The 18,456-nt window shown below is 44.9% G+C and overlaps 1 protein-coding gene across 1 annotated transcript in view; it reads left to right on the top strand.

Annotated features, from left to right (window-relative positions):
* ROS1 (ROS proto-oncogene 1, receptor tyrosine kinase) overlaps nucleotides 1-18,456 on the top strand; it is a 480,047-nt gene that overhangs the window by 363,160 nt on the left and 98,431 nt on the right. Inside the window, exon 37 of the mRNA XM_075340023.1 lies at nucleotides 13,992-14,089. Within this exon, the coding sequence (XP_075196138.1) occupies nucleotides 13,992-14,089 (98 nt within the window). The remainder of the gene's footprint in view (nucleotides 1-13,991; nucleotides 14,090-18,456) is intronic.

Genomic DNA, 18,456 nt, shown 5'->3' on the forward strand with positions numbered 1-18,456 from the left:
CGGACCAGATGGCCAGGCCCCTTGGCTGAGAAACAGCCCCACAGCATGATGCTGCCACCACCATGCTTGACTGTAGGGATGGTATTCTTGGGGTCGTATGCAGTGCCATCCAGTCTCCAAATGTCACGTGTGTGGTTGGCACCAAAGATCTCAATCTTGGTCTCATCAGACCAGAGAACCTTGAACCAGTCTGTCTCAGAGTCCTCCAAGTGATCATGAGCAAACTGTAGACGAGCCTTGACATGACGCTTTGAAAGTAAAGGTACCTTACGGGCTCGTCTGGAACGGAGACCATTGCGGTGGAGTACGTTACTTATGGTATTGACTGAAACCAATGTCCCCACTGCCATGAGATCTTCCCGGAGCTCCTTCCTTGTTGTCCTTGGGTTAGCCTTGACTTTTCGGACAAGCCTGGCCTCGGCACAGGTGGAAACTTTCAAAGGCTGTCCAGGCCGTGGAAGGCTAACAGTAGTTCCATAAGCCTTCCACTTCCGGATGATGCTCCCAACAGTGGAGACAGGTAGGCCCAACTCCTTGAAAAGGGTTTTGTACCCCTTGCCAGCCTTGTGACCCTCCACAATCTTGTCTCTGATGGCCTTAGAATGCTCCTTTGTCTTTCCCATGTTGACCAAATGTGAGTGCTGTTCACAAGTTTGGGGAGACTCTTAATTAGTCAGAAAAGGATGGAAAAAGAGATAATTAATCCAAACATGTGAAGCTCATTGTTCTTTGTGCCTGAAATACTTCTTAGTACTTTAGGAGAACCAAACAGAATTCTTGTGGTTTGAGGGGTTGAATAATAAATGACCCTCTGAATAAACTTTTCACAATTTAAAAAAAAAAATAAAAAAATAAATAACATTCTTTTTTGCTGCAGTGCATTTCACACTTCCAGGCTGATCTACAGTCCAAATGTCACAATGCCAAGTTAATTCCGAATGTGTAAACCTGCTAAATCTGCAGGGGATTGAATACTACTTGTAGGCACTGTATATATGTATATATATATATATATATATACCAGGAGTGTCCCAGGATGGGGACATATACACCAGAAGGATAACAAATAAGCTAGGAAGGGGACAATAAACCAGGATGAAACATACATACCAGGAAGGGACCAGGAGGGGGACATATATACCAGGAGTAGGACATTATACAGAAGGGCAATGTGTGTGTTAGGGAATTGTAAACTGAGGGACACTGTGTGTAAGAATATATATATAAAAAGGGGAAGCTTGTGTGGAGGGATAGTGTACAAAGGGATAGCGTACTTGAGGGATATTATACAGAGGTGTTATGATCTGGTCACCATGGATGGTCACAAAAATCCCATCATTAGAAAAACACAAGAGTATTTGGAACCTAAGCTGACCTCAATCCTCTATCTGTCAAACCACACTGGAAGTAGTTGTGGAGCGTTCCTAAACACACCTAGACGCCTCGTCACAGCTGAAGAAACTTACTACACCTCACAGATAGAAATGAGGAAACCTATCTTGCCTCAGAATAGTCCCCAAAGGAATAGCAAGCCCCCCACATATAAAGCCAACGGTCATGTAAGAAAACATAATACACAGATAGGAAATATAGATTAGCAAAGGCGAGGCCCGACTTCCTAGATACAACAGGAAAGGTAAGAAAACTGATTGTGGTCAGTGCAAAACCCTGCGGAAAAATACCAATCTCCTGATCTACAAAACCCTGAGACCACACGGTCTCTCTCTACCCCACTATATGAGGTACTCTTGTAAATAATGGGAGAAACAAAATACCAAAAAACAACAAAAATACAAAAGTGCAAATAATCAAGTAGAACAGGCAGAATCTCCCTTTTCTTGCAGTGGGCCTTGCAGAGGGGGAACCCCCATGGTCAGCAAAACAGAAACACAATTAATTTCCTGCAAGAAAACAGACTTTAAGCAAAATGAAAAGAAATACAAACACCCTTATGTGTGGATCAGGCAATAAAGCAAAGAACTTGCAACTTATTTGGAATGGTACAGGCACAGGATAAATGGAAGGACAAACTGCTTGGCTTAAGCACAAGATTATAGTTTGACACACGAGAATAGTTTGAAGTTATCCTTATAAGTTTCTCATTGTTTTTTCTTTGTTTTTCTACTTTTTTTCTGTACTGTTCATCCTCATTTAATAGGGGCTCCATGAACAATGCGACCAGGTGTGTGTCTTGTGAGATGTATGCAAGCCTTGAACAGCCGTTCGAGGCTGAATATGTCTGCACTCGATGCAAGCATGTTGCATATTTGGAAGCCCAGGTAACTGATCTAAATTTGCAGCTTTCAACACGCAGGGGCATTGCAAACCTGGAGAGGAGTTTAGAACTCACTGAGCATTCTCTGGTTGGGGCCAGTGATATGGAGGAGGGTGGAGCTGAGGAAGATCAGGACCCAGAGGTAGGTAGCTGGGTAACAGTTAGAAGAAGAGGTAAGATGAAAAGTGTCAAGCAGCCTAGTCTTGATCTGGCACAACCTAGTAAATATGCCTGTTTGGCTGATATTAGGAATGCAGGCCCAGGGAGGAATGCTACAGCAGGACGTTCCTCCTAGCAACCAGGAAAACGACTGCTGTAGGAAGGAGGGAAATAGGAGTGCAGAAAAGGCCAGACAGATGTTGGTGGTAGGGGACTGTATAATTAGGCGGACAGACAGGGTCATCTGTCGCCAAGACCGTGAATGCCGAACAGTGTGTTGTCTGCTGAGTGCTCGGGTTTGGCATATTGCGGATCGGATAGACCGATTGCTGGGTGGGGCTGGGGAAAACCCAGCGGTCATGGTGCACATTGGTACTAATGACAAAGTTAGAGGCAGGTGGAAGGTCCTTAAAAATGATTACAGGGAACTAGGAGATAAGTTGAAGTCCAGGACCTCCAAGGTGGTATTTCCAGAAATACTACCGGTGCCACGAGCGTCACTAGAAAGACAGAGGGCGGAAGCTTAGGGAGATAAATACGTGGCTTAGAAATTGGTGCAGGAAGGAAAGGTTCCGGTTCATGGAGAACTGGACCGACTTCTCAGTCGGCTACAGGTTCTATGGTAGGGACGGGCTGCACCTCAATTGGGAGGGTGCAGCAGTGCTGGGGGAGAAAATGGTCAGACGGATGAAGGAGCTATTAAACTAGGATCTGGGGGAGAGAGGGTAGTGGAGCAAATAAGCGGATAGATAGAGCAGATAGAGACAGTGAAACGGTTGGGGTCAATAAATGATTAGGGGGGGCTGGGACATGCAACAATGTAGGGAGGCTAGGAGTAATAAATGTGTTAATAGTATTAAATGTCCACTGGCAAATGCAAGAAGTCTTGCAAACAAAATGAATGTATTGGAGACTCTTATGTTCATCATGGAATATGATGTGATGGGCACTACGGAAACCTGGCTGGATGAAAGCCATGACTGGGTGACAAACATAGAGGGTTATACTACATTCAGGAAGGACAGGAAAGACAAAAAAGGTGGTGGGGTGTGTATGTTTATCAAATCTAACCTAAAACTTGTGTTGAATGATGACATTGGGGAGATCTGCAACAATGTAGAGTCAGTATGGGTAAATGTACATGGGGTGGGGAATAATGGAAAGCTGCTAATTGGAGTTTGCTAAAGGCCTCCTAACATACCTGAACAGGTAGAGGGTAAAATGCTGGAACAAATTGAAAAGGCAGCTAATGTTAATAATCAGGTTCTTATTATGGGGGATTTCAACTATCCAGACATTCAGTGGGACATAGAATCTACTGGTTGTGCTAAAAGCTGTAAGTTGCTATCTACAATTCAAGACAATTATCTCTCTCAGATGGTAGATGAACCGTCCAGGGGAGTTAATTTGCTAGATCTGGTCCTGTCAAATAGACCGTATACAATTTCAGATCTACAGGTCCAGGAAGACTTGGGCAAAAGCGATCATAATATGGTAAGCTTCAATGTAATATTCAATAGAACATTTAAAAGGGGAAATGCTAAAACCTTGAATTTTAGGAAAGCTGATTTCAACAAATTAAGGGAAGAGCTTAAATGTGTAGATTGGTACAATGTCATGGTAACTGGGGATACCGAACATAAATGGGGTAAGTTTAAGAATTTACTACTAAAGTCCTGTAAAAAACATACCCTATAGTAATAAAATGTCCAGGAATAAAAAGAAACCACTATAGATAAATAAGACTGTACAAAGCATAATAAAACAAAAACAAAGGGTGTTTAAAATCTTAAAGGCTAAGTATACAGAAATAGCATTTCAGAAGTATAAAGATATCAATAGGAAATTCAAAAAAGAAATCAAGCAAGCAAAATTAGCTACTGAAACAAAAATTGCCAAGGACATTAAAATAAATCCCAAAATCTTTTATAAATACAGCAATGCAAAAAGGAAAACAAAGGATAGTATCGGCCCCTTAAAATATAATAAAAAGTTAGTTATAGAGGACAAACATAAGACTGAGATATTAAACAGGCACTTCTCATCTGTGTTCACCAAGGAACAGACTGTTCCAGGGATCATTCAACAAGTGAAAAATCAAAGTTCATCACCCGATATAATTAATTTGACACAAGAAGAAGCACGTCTGCGTCTGAGTAAACTAAACAGTGATAAATCCCCAGGCCAGATGGCATTCATCCAATATTGAAGGAATTGTGCTTCATAATCGACAGACTGCTGTATCTCATCTTTTTAGACTCGCTTGTAACAGGGTTGTTGCCTCAGGATTGGAGGATTGGTGATGTGTTACCAATATTTAAGAAAGGTAAGAGGGTGGATCCAGGCAACTACCGTCCAGTAAACCTGACATCAGTAGTATGCAAAGTTTTTGAGGGCATTTTAAGGGATCACATGCAAAAATCTATTGCAGAAAATAATATAATAATAACTGACAGACAGCATGGATTCATGAAAGATAAGTCATGTCTAACCAACCTGTTGGGGTTCTATGAGAAGGTAAGTGCAAATCTGGATATTGGTCATGCAGCTGATGTAATTTATTTGGACTTTGCAAAGGCATTTGATACTGTACCACATAATAGCCTTATACTAAAGCTCCAGAAGCAAGGACTAGGGGAAACTATATGCAACCAGGTAAGGAATTGGCTAAAAGATAGGAAACAAAGAGTTGTTCTAAATGGTACATTCTCTAAATGGGCTATAGTCAGCAGTGGGATGCCGCAAGGATCTGTGCTGGGACCGATTCTTTTTAATCTCCTTATTAATGACCTTGTGGATGGGATTAATAGTACAGTGTCAGTCTTTGCTGATGACACCAAACTATGTAGGATATTAAAAACTGACCTTGATAGTACAATATTACAAAAAGATGTGGATAAGATGTCAGAATGGGCAGATACTTGGCAAATGAGATTTAATGTTGATAAATGAAAAAGTAATGCAGCTAGGACGGAGTAATCCTATAGCTGCGTATACATTAAATGGAAGTAAGCTCGGGACTACAGAACAGGAGAAGCACTCAATGTCAAGCAGCAACTGCTAAAGCAAACAAGATTTTAGGGTGTATAAAAAGAGAGATTAGATCCCGTGATCCCAACGTATTATTACCCCTCTATAAATCACTTGTAAGGCCACATGTGGAATATGGGATCCAGTTTTGGGCTCCACATTTTAAAAAGGACATTCAGAAGTTAGAGTCAGTTCAAAGGTGGGCACCTAGACTACTACAAGGAATAGAAGGCCTCCCATATGATGAGAGGTTGAAAAAGTTAGATATGTTTAGCTTAGAAAAAAGATGTCTCAGAGGAGATCTCATTTATATGCATAAATACATGTGTGGTCAATATAAAGGACTGGCACATGACATATTTCTTCTAAAGACAATACTAAGGACCCGGGGGCATACACTGCGAGTGGAAGAAAAGCGATTCCGGCAGCTAAATAGGAAAGGGTTCTTTACTGTTAAAGCAGTCAGACTGTGGAATGCCCTACCATAAGAGGTATTAATGGCTGATACTATAACAGCTTTTAAAAAAGGGCTGGATGATTTCCTCAGTACACACAACATTGTTGGTTATAAGTGACTTAGGGACAAAATGTAGAGTTGGTGGATGAAGGCTGAACTAGATGGACCTAAGTCTTTTTTCAATCTATGTAACTCCAAGCCAATTCAGAGACTGAGGAAAAACATTTATCACCGGCCCCAGCCAGCAGACACTGCTCTTCTATATAGCCCAGGCTGATCTGCAATTGGGCTTCCCAAAATCTTAATTAACTCCCACACCTGCTGAGTCACAGTCAGCTTCACCCCCAGTCCTCACCACCAGAGGGAGCTCCAAACCATCACGCCCTCGGATGACATTCATGACACAGAAGGGCACTGTGTAGGGGATATTATACAAAGTGGCAGCGTGTGTGGGGGGATATTATACTGAGGACCAGTATGCATGTGGGAATATTATACAGACGAGCAGTGTGTGTGGGAATATTATATAGCGGAGCAGTGTGTGTGGGGGATATTATACGGAGGAGCGGTGTGTGGGGGATATAATACAGAGGAGCAGTGTGTGTGTGGTGATATTGTACAGAGGAGCAGTGTGTGTTGAGAGATATTATAAATAGGAGCCATGTGTTGCGATATTATACACAGGGGCATTGTGTGTATATTATACAGAGAGGCACTGTGTGAAGGATATTATACATGGGGCAGTGTGGGAGGGATATCATGGAGAGGGGCAGTGTAGAGGCTATATTATGGAGAGGGGCAATGCAGGGGGTGTATCCTTAATTTTTTGATGGAAATACTTCATTTTTTGGAACAACTTGAAGGGTGCTAACACTTTTGGCCATGACAGTGTGTGTGTGTGTATATAGTATACTGTATATTTACACACACATACACACACACGTTTTTCCAAGATGCAGGTAATTGTGGAAGGCTGAAGGGTGGAGGCAAAGCTGAGGTGGAGCCTGGGTGGAGATCTATGGGGGCCCCAAAATTTGCCAGTATGGGGCCCTGAAATTCCTAGTGGCAGCCTTGACTGTATATTCACAAGGCCCTTTGACTACATAGACAATTTGGACATTAATACATAAACTCTACCCTCTTTTTAGGGGACTTTTAAGGTTGTATATCCCCTCTGTAGGTCTTTCCAGACTAGGCAACACAGAACAACACTGAACAGAATTAAAAGCATCTGAATTATAACAAATCGCTCAACACAGTCTAGGTTCTTATATTTCCATTCTCTCTGACGATCAAAAGTATTATTCATCATACCTAAGTACATATTCAATTCAGTCGCCAGACAACAAGACAGTGGTGTGTTCAAGACAAAGTCTCATTTGACACCCTTCTTCATGGAAGGTTCCTTTATCAGTTTCCACGTCTAAATTGTCTCTCAGCCTTATTTCTCCTACCTTGAGGAGGTTGCCTATATTCCTCCCACACAGCCCGACAAGGATGTGTCATTAATCTGGGACTGTTCTGCTCCTTATACACACACATTTTCTCAGTCGTTTCATATAATTACATTCAATCACCCTTAGTGAATTATGATACAATACAATTGGGTGTATCAGTCTGTCAGTTTATATAGCATTCACCAGAGAAACTGTCCCACTTATTCAGTCTCTAAATACATGACGAAAATACTGTTAATGCGACATACACTGACACACTGTTTATTCACCTTAAACAATTTAACAACACAATTACAATATATGCATATATCACAAAAAACAAGCAAAATAAACAAAACCAACAGCACAAACAGACAAACAAACAAAAATACTCTTTTCCTATTATATTTCTTTATTGTTAGTTTAACTATGGACTTAGGGGTACTTTACATGCTGCGACAATGCTAGCAATTGCTAGCGATGTCGCGTGCCATAGCACCCGACCCCGTCGTTGTAACGATATGTGGTGATCGCTGCCGTAGCGAACACTATCGCAATGGCAGCGTCACATGCACATACCTGTTCAGTGACGTCACTGTGACTGCCGAACAATCCCTCCCTCAAGGTGGAGGTGCGTTCAGCGTCATAGCGACGTCACTGCAGCGTCACTAAGCGGACGGCCAATAGAAGCAGAGGGACGGGGATGAATGGGACGTAACATCCCGCCCACCTGCTTCCTTACGCATTGCCGGTGGAGGCAGGTAAGGAGATGTTCGTCGCTCCTACGGTGTCACACATAGCGATGTGTGATGCCGCAGGGATTACGAACAACATCATACCGGTGGTTGCAGCGATATTAAGGAAATGAGCGACGTGTCAACGATCACCGTTTTTGAACGATTTTGTGCTTGTTGATCGTTGCTCATTTGTGTCACACGCTGCGATGTCGGTAACGGCACCGGATGTGCGTCACTAACAACGTGACCCCGAAGATCTATCATTAACGATATCGCAGCGTGTAAAGTACCCTTTACTCTAGTTGCCAGAAATAGCTCTTATTTTCTTCTCGGAATAAAAGATATAGTTAACTCTATTTCTCTCTAGCCTCTAAAGCTACTCTTATTTGCTCATTTGAAGACAAGAAATTGTCTTAACTTAGTTCTGATGAAATTATCTTCTTAGTCTTAGAACCCGTCACGTTTCCTTCCATCCAGTGAGACTTGCCTCTTTTTAACAGCAATTCAACTGGATTACTTTCATATCAGCAGTCTTGGACTGCCCCTTGCATAGTTTCAGTTTTGACCCAGGGAGGTAGAAAGGCTTAGGGTTCTGGCTCGAAAGACAAAGTTGTTGGAGAAATTATTTCTAGAGACACGAATTCATCTGAAGCAAGCATTCTTGCAGCAAGGAGACAAGAGGTCAAAGCTGTTGTCTGACAAATAATACATCACAAGGCCTTTTATACCTTTAGATTACAATACAATAGAAACTCAGGTATAGAGATGAGACACCCCCCTAGTGTTCGAGTTCGGTTCGATTCGTCGAACGGCGGGTGTGTTTGGCGAACGTTCGACGAACACCTTCGAACCCCATTGAAAACAATGGCAGGCAAACACAAACACATACAAACAAATTATACATGTACACGTACGGTTAATAAACATTGCCATTATACTTACAGGTCCCCGCGATGCGTCCTGCAGACTCTGTCTCCTGCCGCTTTTCCTTCCGATCATCGCTGCGCGCTCCCGGTAACCAGCACTGATGATAGGACCTTCCGTGACGTCGTCATAGCATGTGACCAGTCACGTGTCTATTATCTCATTGGCTACAGACTGGTCATATGGCTAGATGTCATGCTAGGCCCTGTCAGTGCATCTCTCCGGTAAGTGGTGCTCGCTTGGTTCCCCGTTCCTGCATGTCGGCACTCTTTAAAGAGTCACCCCACTTGCAGGGACTGGATGCCACAGCCGGTGAATAGCGGCACCGGGAATCAGGTGATCGGAGATCACCGTTGCTATAGTAATCCGCCTGTCAGATTACTATTGCAACGGTGGCAGCGGTGACATCACTGCTTACAACCCGCAGCTTCTGCTCACTCACTGAGTGATTAGACTGCACGGGAGCAGTAGCGTCTTCCTCCCATGCAGTGCTGTCTGATGTAGCAGAGCTGCATGGGTTGAAGGAGAAAGAAGACAGAAGACCAGGATCGTGGAGGGCTGAGAGGGAGTAATAAATATGGAGACTCTAAGTGTGTCTGTGTATTTATTTCTATTAAAGTATTTTTTCTCTGTATGGTCTCTTTTTTTAACCCTTTATTGGAGATTCTTAATGGCCGGGTTAAACTTGCCTGACATTAAGAATCTCTGGCTTAATACTAGCTAGTAAAACAAAGCTAGTATTAACCCTTTATTACCCAGCAAGCCTCCCGACATCAGGGCTGCTGGAAGAGTTGGATACAGCGCCAGAAGATGGCGCTTCTATGAAAGTGCCATTTTCTGGGACGGCTGCAGACTGCAATTCACAGCAGAGGGGCTCAGAAAGCTCAGGCCAACTTGTGCTGCAGATTCCAATCCACAGCTTCCTAGTTGTACCCGGCTGGACACAAAAATGGGGCGAAGCCCATGTCATTTTTTTTAATTATTTAATGAAATTGATGAAATAAATATATTTTTATCAGCCGGGTACAAATAGGCAGCTGGGGGTTGGGGGAAGCCCGTAGGTGCCTATTTGTACCTGGCTAGCATACAAAAATATGGCGAAGCCCACGTCATTTTTTTGGTGAGCAAAAAACTCCTGCATACAGTCCTGGATGGAGTATGCTGAGCCTTATAGTTCTGCAGCTGCTGTCTGCTCTCCTGCATGCACTAGTGAATGGAGCATGCTGAGCCTTGTAGTTCTGCTCCCCCTCTCTCTCCCTCCAGCATAGAGTCCTGGATGCAGCATGCTGAGCCTTGTAGTTCTGCAGCTGCTGTCTGCTCTCCTGCATACACTAGTGAATGGAGCATGCTGAGCCTTGTAGTTCTGCTCCCCCTGTCTCTCCCTCTAGCATACAGTCCTGGATGCAGCATGCTGAGCCTTGTAGTTCTGCAGCTGCTGTCTGCTCTCCTGCATACACTAGTGGATGAAGTATGCTGAACCTTGCAGTTCTGCTCCCCCTGCCTCTCCCTCCAGCATACAGTCCTGGATGGAGGATGCTGAGCCTTGTAGTTCTGAAGTTGCTGTCTGCTCTCCTCCATACAGACAGCAGACAGCAGCTGCAGAACTACAAGGCTCAGCATACACCATCCAGGACTTTATGCAGGAGTTTTTTGCACCCCCCCATGTTTGCCATGTTTTTGTATGCTAGCCAGGTACAGCAGGCAGCTATGGGCTGCCCCCAACCCCCAGCTGCCTATTTGTACCCGGCTGGGAACCAAAAATATAGGGAAGCCCTTTTTTTTTTTTAGTTATTTCATGAATTTTATGAAATAATTAAAAAAAAAATGGTGCCCAATTTTTGTGTCCAGCCAGGTACAACTTGGTAGCTGGGGATTGGAATCTTCAGCGCAGGGTGCCCAAGCTTTCTGGGAACCCCTGCTGCGAATTGCAGTCCGCAGCCGCCCCAGAAAATGGCGCTTTCATAGAAGCGCCATCTTCTGGCGCTGTAACCAATTCTTCCAGCTGCCCTGGTGATGGGTGGCTTGCTGGGTAATAATGGGGTTAGGGCTAGCTGTATATTATCAACTGGCCCTAAGCCCGAAATTCATGGTGTCATGCCAATATTAGACATGGCCACCATGAATTTCTAGTACAGATAAAAAAACCCACAACACTTATAGTGTCAGCTGATTCCGTCAGGTGACTGCATCAGCTGATCATCGCCAGGTCTGAGAGAGAGAAGAGAGAGAGGAGAGGAGAGAGAGGAGATATAAGAGGAGAGAGAGAGAGGAGAGAGAAGAGAGAAGAGAGAGGGGAGAGAGAGAGGAGAAAGGGAGAAAGAAGAGAGAGAGAAGAGAGAGAAGAGAGAGAAGAGGAGAGAAGAGAGAAAGAGATAGAGAGAGAACAGAGGAGAGAGAGAGAGAGAGGAAAGAGGAGAGAGAGGAGAGAGCAATGCAGCCTCATTCCGTGAACTGCTCCAATTTTAGAGGTGTGTCCCGTGGCTCACAGCTGATGTCCGGCTCCTCCCCTCAGTGCATAATTAAATTAAATTATAAATAAATAATAATTATAATTTAAAATTTATAAATAAATTAAATTAAATTCTTTACGGGGACGGCCGGCACTCGAACTCATGAACTAATTCTCCTTAGGCCGTAGCTCTACCCATTGAGCTAATGAGCCCTCTAATGAAAAGCATAGGAAGATTTGGTAATCTTGACCTCTGTATTGCAGCAGAGAAACCGGAAGTAGATTATTCAGCTACAAAAATGAGAGAGATGAGTGGGAGAGTGAGATGAGAGAGAGAGAAAAGAGAGAAAGAAGAAAGAGAGGAGAGAGAGAGGAGTGAGAGGAGAGAAGAGAGAGGGAGAGAGAGAGAGGAGAGAGAGAGGAGAGAGAGAGAGAAGAGAAAGAGAAGAGAGAGAGGAGAGAGGAGAGAGGTGAGAGAGAGGAGAGAGAGAGGAGAGAGAGGAGAGAGAGAGGAGAGAGAGGGAAGAGAGAGAAGAAAGAGAGAAGAGAGAGAGAAGAGTCAGAGAAGAGAGAGAGACAGAACCCCTTTTCGATTGTTTGGGACATCTGGAAAACAGCTTATTAGGAGAAGAAGAGGTGAGCGCTACCACCTGTCTTGTCTCATGCCAACTGTTAAGCATCCTGAAATGATTCATGTGTGGGGTTGCTTCTCAGCCAAGGGAATCTGCTCACTCACAGTCATGCCTAAAAACACAGCCATGAATAAAGAATGGTACCAGAATGTCCTCCAAGAGCAATTTCTCCCAACTGTCCAAGAGCAGTTCGGCGCCCAACAATGCCTTTTCCAGCATGATGGAGCACCTTGCCATAAAGCAAAGGTGATCACTAAATGGCTCATGGAACAAAACATAGAGATTTTGGGTCCATGGCCAGGAAACTCCCCAGATCTTAATCCCATTGAGAACTTGTTGGCAATCATCAAGAGACGGGTGGACAAACAAAAACCAACAAATTCTGGCAAAATGCAAGCATTGCTTATGCAAGAATGGACAGCTATCAGTCAGGATTTGATCCAGAAGTTGATTGAGAGCATGCCAGGGAGAATTGCAGAGGTCCTGAAGAAGAAGGGTCAACACTGCAAATATTGAGTTGCTGCATTAACTCATTCTAACTGTCAATATAACCTTTTGGTACTCATAATATGATTGCAATTATATTTCTGTATGTGATGTAAACATCAGACAAACACAATTAAAAACCAGAGGGCAACAGATCATGTGAAAATATAATTTTGGTGTTATTCTCAAAACTTTTGGCCATGACTGTATAATAGTCTCAGTGTTCTGTTTAAAGAGCAGATAGCATCATGAAGACCAAGGAACAGAACCAGGAAGCCTGCGATGAGTCCACGGCCTCCCAGAGACAGCAGCATGGGATGGGAATGGGGCAACGATTGCAGGAAGGCCAGGCAGGGGAGAAGACTGACTTCCCCGCACAGGGAGGGGCAGGACAATGTGGAGACGCCAGTGTGGGCATTATAGTATAGATGGTAGGCATATGTAGTAGTAGCATTGTTAGTCATGTTAGTTGGAGAAATAGATGGTAAGGTATTGCTAATGTAGGGTTCTTGCATGGTAGCCCTGACTGTAAAAGTAGTTCAGGGGCATTAATTCCTGAGAATAGAATTGGCTTCTTTAATAGGGGTTAGTGAGAGGATAGGATAAGTTTCTCACGGTTAGATAGGGAAGGCTAGGTAGTACTCTTGGGGAATATACATCCCCGTGCAGAAGGAGCTTTTGCCTTCATAACAGCTGGAGTAGATGAGGCTCGGGGAGAGTTGGAAAAGCGGTAGTTTGGAGACCGGTCTCTAGAGTACAGACGTGCAGTTGTGGTAGAAAAAATATCCCAGAGGATTTCAAAGTCCTAGGCCTGAAAGATCTTGCTACTGTAGTGTTTGTAGGAGCAAGTAGAGGATTACCCTGAAGTGTAACCTACTGTTAACAAGTTGATGCCAAGTAAAGTAGTGCTGTTATCTTTTACAATGAAGTGCCGCCTGATTTGTATGCGACAGAATCGCAACCCTAATTTATATGGGAGTGCCGAAAATGCTACACCCGGCAACGACAGCCATGCCCTCAGATACAACACTTACATTTACATAATATTAAATATTCTCAATTTTACAAAAATATACAGTGATCTTGTGATATTGATCTTTATATTACACTATATAAAATTGTATTTTCTAAATAATACTCTGTTCTTTTTTGTGTAATTAGTTGTCAAAGGTTTGTATGTCTGCAGCTCGACTTGATCTCATATGTAATGTGAGCAAACAGACTGATGTACTGCTGTCATGATGCCCAAAATTTAGCGATGACAAGCTTGGCAAAATCTCCGAGGCCGTAGTCAGAATTACGCTCGTAAATCTCATGTAGACGTTTACATGGGAAGTTGGAAATAAACGTTTGTCCACAATGGTTTGCCTTACTCTTGGCTAGAATTATCTGTATGTTTCTTATAGGTTCAAGAGGCATTATTATCAACTGTGGATCTTTTGGATATGTCAATGGATATCTGCACAGGCTGTTTTTATCTGGAGAAAATGCATTTCGTCCACAGGTAAATTATTTAAATAATAATAACGGGGCCTGAGATTGGGGCTCTAGAAATGCCCTGTAGAAATAGAGCAATAGCCGCACATATGGGCATCAGCCACATTCATTCTCTATGGGACTGGCAAAGAAAGCTGAGTATATAGCTCGTCTATATACATATGGCAGTCACATAAAAAAACAATGGCGCACATTTAAATACCTTTACTATAGATTATTAACATTGCTTCACAATGCAAACTGCATGTTTTATTCCTTTAGCATCTCTACCCTCCCATCCAAAAATAAGTGATACCTATTGGTTAATAAATGCTATGTGTGCATATAGTGTGACGCCCTGGCAAAACAAGGTAGTCACACAATAGGCCCCCGCATGGCACCTTCCCTCACCTAGGTTACATACAGCCGACCTGAAACCCTAGTCACCCCCCTCAGGGCAAGACAGGCACACCAGTGGGCGGGACCAGGCGGTTAGGGAACACCCACCTAGGGGTCTAGACAGCCCGGGATGGGAAAACAAACAGATTAAGTTGTAGTTCAAGTTGAGAGGAGTGGAGGCTGGAGCTAGGTGTAGCTCCAGCGGGGGAGAAGTTCGAGTTGGACGGTGCCAGGGTCGGAGCCCTGGTACCTTGGCTAGGTGGCAGACGGTGGCCTCCGTCAGCAGGAGACGGGAAGACGGCAGCCGGAGAACCGAGGTGGACCGGGACAGGGTTGGAGCCCGCCGGTACCGACACCAGAGACCCGACCCGGAAACTGTGGGGTACTCGGACCCTGAAGCCAGGACCGGCACCAACGGCCTAGCTAATTAACCGATTGAGGGCAGGATTTTAGGTCCTGTCCCAACCTAAGTCCCAAAAAGTAGACAACCACCCACAGAGAGGGATAGGGCCACCGCCAGGGCCCATAGATCCTACGGGTCAGCGTCAGATAGGCATGGCTCCTCCGGCACACAACAAGCCGGGAGCAGACTCCCGTGTTCCATACTGGAAAGTCCAACACAAGCAAACACAGTGCAGCGGAAAAGACGGCGACCACCAGCCTGGGTGGGGGACCAGAGTACAACCGGCCGTGGCGGCCGGCCACCAGCACCTTGGTTTACCAAAAGACTCATGTTATTCATTTAATTGTGAGTAACCAGACATCCCCTGGTCCATCCGGGCGCGCAAGCCCCTGCCATCGCCATACCCTGGACAGAGACACTGGGCCCCAGGGCAACCATCCCTACCCATGGAGGGGTTAACATCTGGCTGCCACTACATCTCCCCCGGGTATCCCACAACAGCAGTGGTGGTGTCCCACTTCACCACACACCGTGGGTGGCGTCACGAACCGAATACGGTCAAGGCCATACAACTACGTCCCCCTTTTTATTCGGCGTGTCCGCGTGACACCCGGGTCCGGAGGATCCCTCGAGCCACACAGTGGGTCCGGATCCAAGCAGCCCGGCTTCTGTGGGCGTGGGGGCACATATAGTATGGACAAAAACTTGACCCTGTCCCAAATAACACAAGTATTCAAATTATTGCTCCTGGAATGCTATTATAGAAAAATGAAAAATAAAGAAAAACACCTTTGACTTTAAATAATAAAATTGTTGAGGAATAAGTGGAGGTCTGGTTGAAGCACAACTGTGGGGTTTTATTTTATTTTATTTTTTCCCAGGAGTCGTTTCACAAAAGTATGTCCTCAGTGCTTACTGTCTTCTGCTCTTCTCAGTGCTACTCCATCATCTTGTGTCAGTAGCTCCTGACTGGTCAGAAATCAACAGTCATAAGCTCTCCCTGTAAAGGCCCCGTCACACACAGAGATACATCTTTGGCAGATCTGTGGTTACAGTGAAATCATGGACATATTGTTCCATTTGTACACAGCCACAAACCTGGCACTGATTGTCCGCAATTTCACTGCAACCACAGATCTGCAGCAGATTTTTCTCTCTGTGTGTTACAGGGCTTTTAGTCTATGGGAGCCGCATTCTGGCTCTCATAGACTCTTAAGGGCCTGTAAGACCTGTTAACATTTACATATATAGGTTAGAAGACTGTGAACTTTTCCTTGTTATGCTGCCACCTGCTGTCAAAACAAAGAACAGCGGGCACAAACCCCTGCTGCTTGATTTACTTGGTACAGTCCTGAACAGGATGTGAGGAGGAGCTAGTTTTGTTTGGTAGCTGTTTATGCTGAGGTGTGTGTGTTTGGACGTGCTGAAGAAGGCAAGGCCACATTCTGCCCTGCTGAACAAGGTCTAAGTACCTGAGTGTTCGTGACATCTCCCCAAGACACAGGTCCAAGAAAGGCTGGATGTGGAGCGAGGAGCCAGACAGCACGGGCAAATTACAGAGACGGGACAAAGACTGAACTTTAGAGGTGTCTGCCGGCGGAATACGGGCCCCAACGGTGATGAGGTACCCCACGCTGAAATCTGCAGTTAAGTGTGCACACTACTTTTAGTTAGGGACAGATAGGAAATGACTCTGCACTGTGTTATGCAAGTAAGGTAGCAAGGACCCTGCGTTTTTTTTGCTTAATAAGGATTTTTGTGTTTTGCTTTTGGGAGTACAATCTGAGGCTTCCCACCCTTGACAAGCTATTCATAGTAGTTGTATGTATATTACATTATATTTACTGCTGTGCACATTCTCGCTTTTCTCCCCTTTCTTCCTGCACTATTCCTCCACCTGTGTTGTGCAATATGTTATTAAATTTGCATTGATTAACCCCCGTGGTTCCGTGCAGTCCTTGCGTATCCCGTTACCTGCAGGTTATTACATTTGGCGTAGTCGGCAGGATACGCAGGCTGGTACGGAACAATGGACGGACAGGGTGGTGTCGCTGATGGAGGTGTTCTAATACAACCTGATGGGGGAATACCAGTAAGGCAGCTGTCCCTGGGGGCTATGCTGACCCATATACCAAAATTTACTGGCAACAATGTACCTCTCCATGACTGGGCGCAGAGAGTGAGGGGCATGTTGAGAGTAGCAGGAGTGACTGCAGAAAATCAAGGGGAGATATTGCTGATTGCCCTTGAAGGCCATGCTCAAGAGACTATTTTATTGCGCCCTGAGAGTGAACGAAAGACGTTAGAGCAGGTGGTGAAGATTCTTGAGAGAGTGTATGGCGGGAAACCAGAAGCAGGAGATTTACAGGCGCAACTGTTCTACAGGCTGCAGGGTGAAGAAGAAGGTCTGCCACAGTATGCAAATGCACTCCAGAGAATAATGAGACAAATGCTTACAGCAGAGCCAGAGCTAGCACAAACCCCCGGTTATGCTGACCGTACCCTGCGAGATCAATTCCTCCGCGGATTACATAACCCCAAGATCAAAGGTGCCCTCCATGAACGGCTCAGGGTAGAAAAAAAACTAACTTTCCAGGAAATATTGGAAGAAGCAGTCTCCCGCGCACAAACTGAAAATTGTGACCCGCAGAACGCCTGGGGAGAAGTTTGTATGCATAAGATAGTCCCGGGTGAGAAAAACCGAGAACCGAGCCAACTTGAGGCTAAAGTCGATCAGTTACAAGAGACAGTTACTGCTCTACAAGAGTTGCTGAAGAATATGCAAGCCCCGGCGTCAGAAGTAAGAACGACAGCACCGCGGCCAAATACCCGCACACATACCTATCAAGAAGAGAGGGGACAGATCGAGCAGAGACGATCGAGACCCGCTGGAGAGTACCAGTGTTGGAACTGTGGAAATCAGAACCATTTATTCCGACACTGTTCGGAGAGGAAGACGTCTCAAGAAAGACCGCCGTTAAACTAGTGCCTCCCTCCATGGATGGGCACATGGCGGGGAGACCAACTGAGCTTAGAGAAAACCAACACCCTGAAGATATAGCAGCCAGCACGCCGACGATCATGGCCGAATTTGAAGGGAAAGAAGTAAGATGCTTGATGGATACTGGGTCCCAAGTGACCACCATGCCAGAACAGTTCTTCTACCAACATTTTGGACAAACTGTATCCATTGACAAAGGGGCACATATCAAACTGAGGGCTGCAAACAATCTTCCCATTCCGGTTGTAGGGGTCGTGTGGATGAACATACGTGCATGTGGCCAGAACTTAGGCAAAAAAGGGATTGTGTTAACGGAGGGCCGGTACGACAGAGAAGTGCCGGCTATCGTGGGTATGAACGTCCTGAAAGAATTAGACCAGTTGCTCTTCAACAAGGGGGGCTGTGATTACTGGAAGACGACAGTTGCTAACAGGCCCGCCCAAAAGGTCTTCCAACACCTTATCCGTGCCCGAGGACTGTGGAGGAATGGTGGGAGCCGCTACCCGGTGGGGAGGGTTCGAGTCCCAAGACAGACAACAATTACTCTACCTCCAAATCGTGAGACAGTCCTCACCTTGCCAGTTGGAGCCCA

The sequence above is a fragment of the Anomaloglossus baeobatrachus genome, chromosome 3, assembly GCF_048569485.1.
Source record: "Anomaloglossus baeobatrachus isolate aAnoBae1 chromosome 3, aAnoBae1.hap1, whole genome shotgun sequence".
In the NCBI taxonomy this organism is placed as follows: Eukaryota; Metazoa; Chordata; class Amphibia; order Anura; family Aromobatidae; genus Anomaloglossus; species Anomaloglossus baeobatrachus.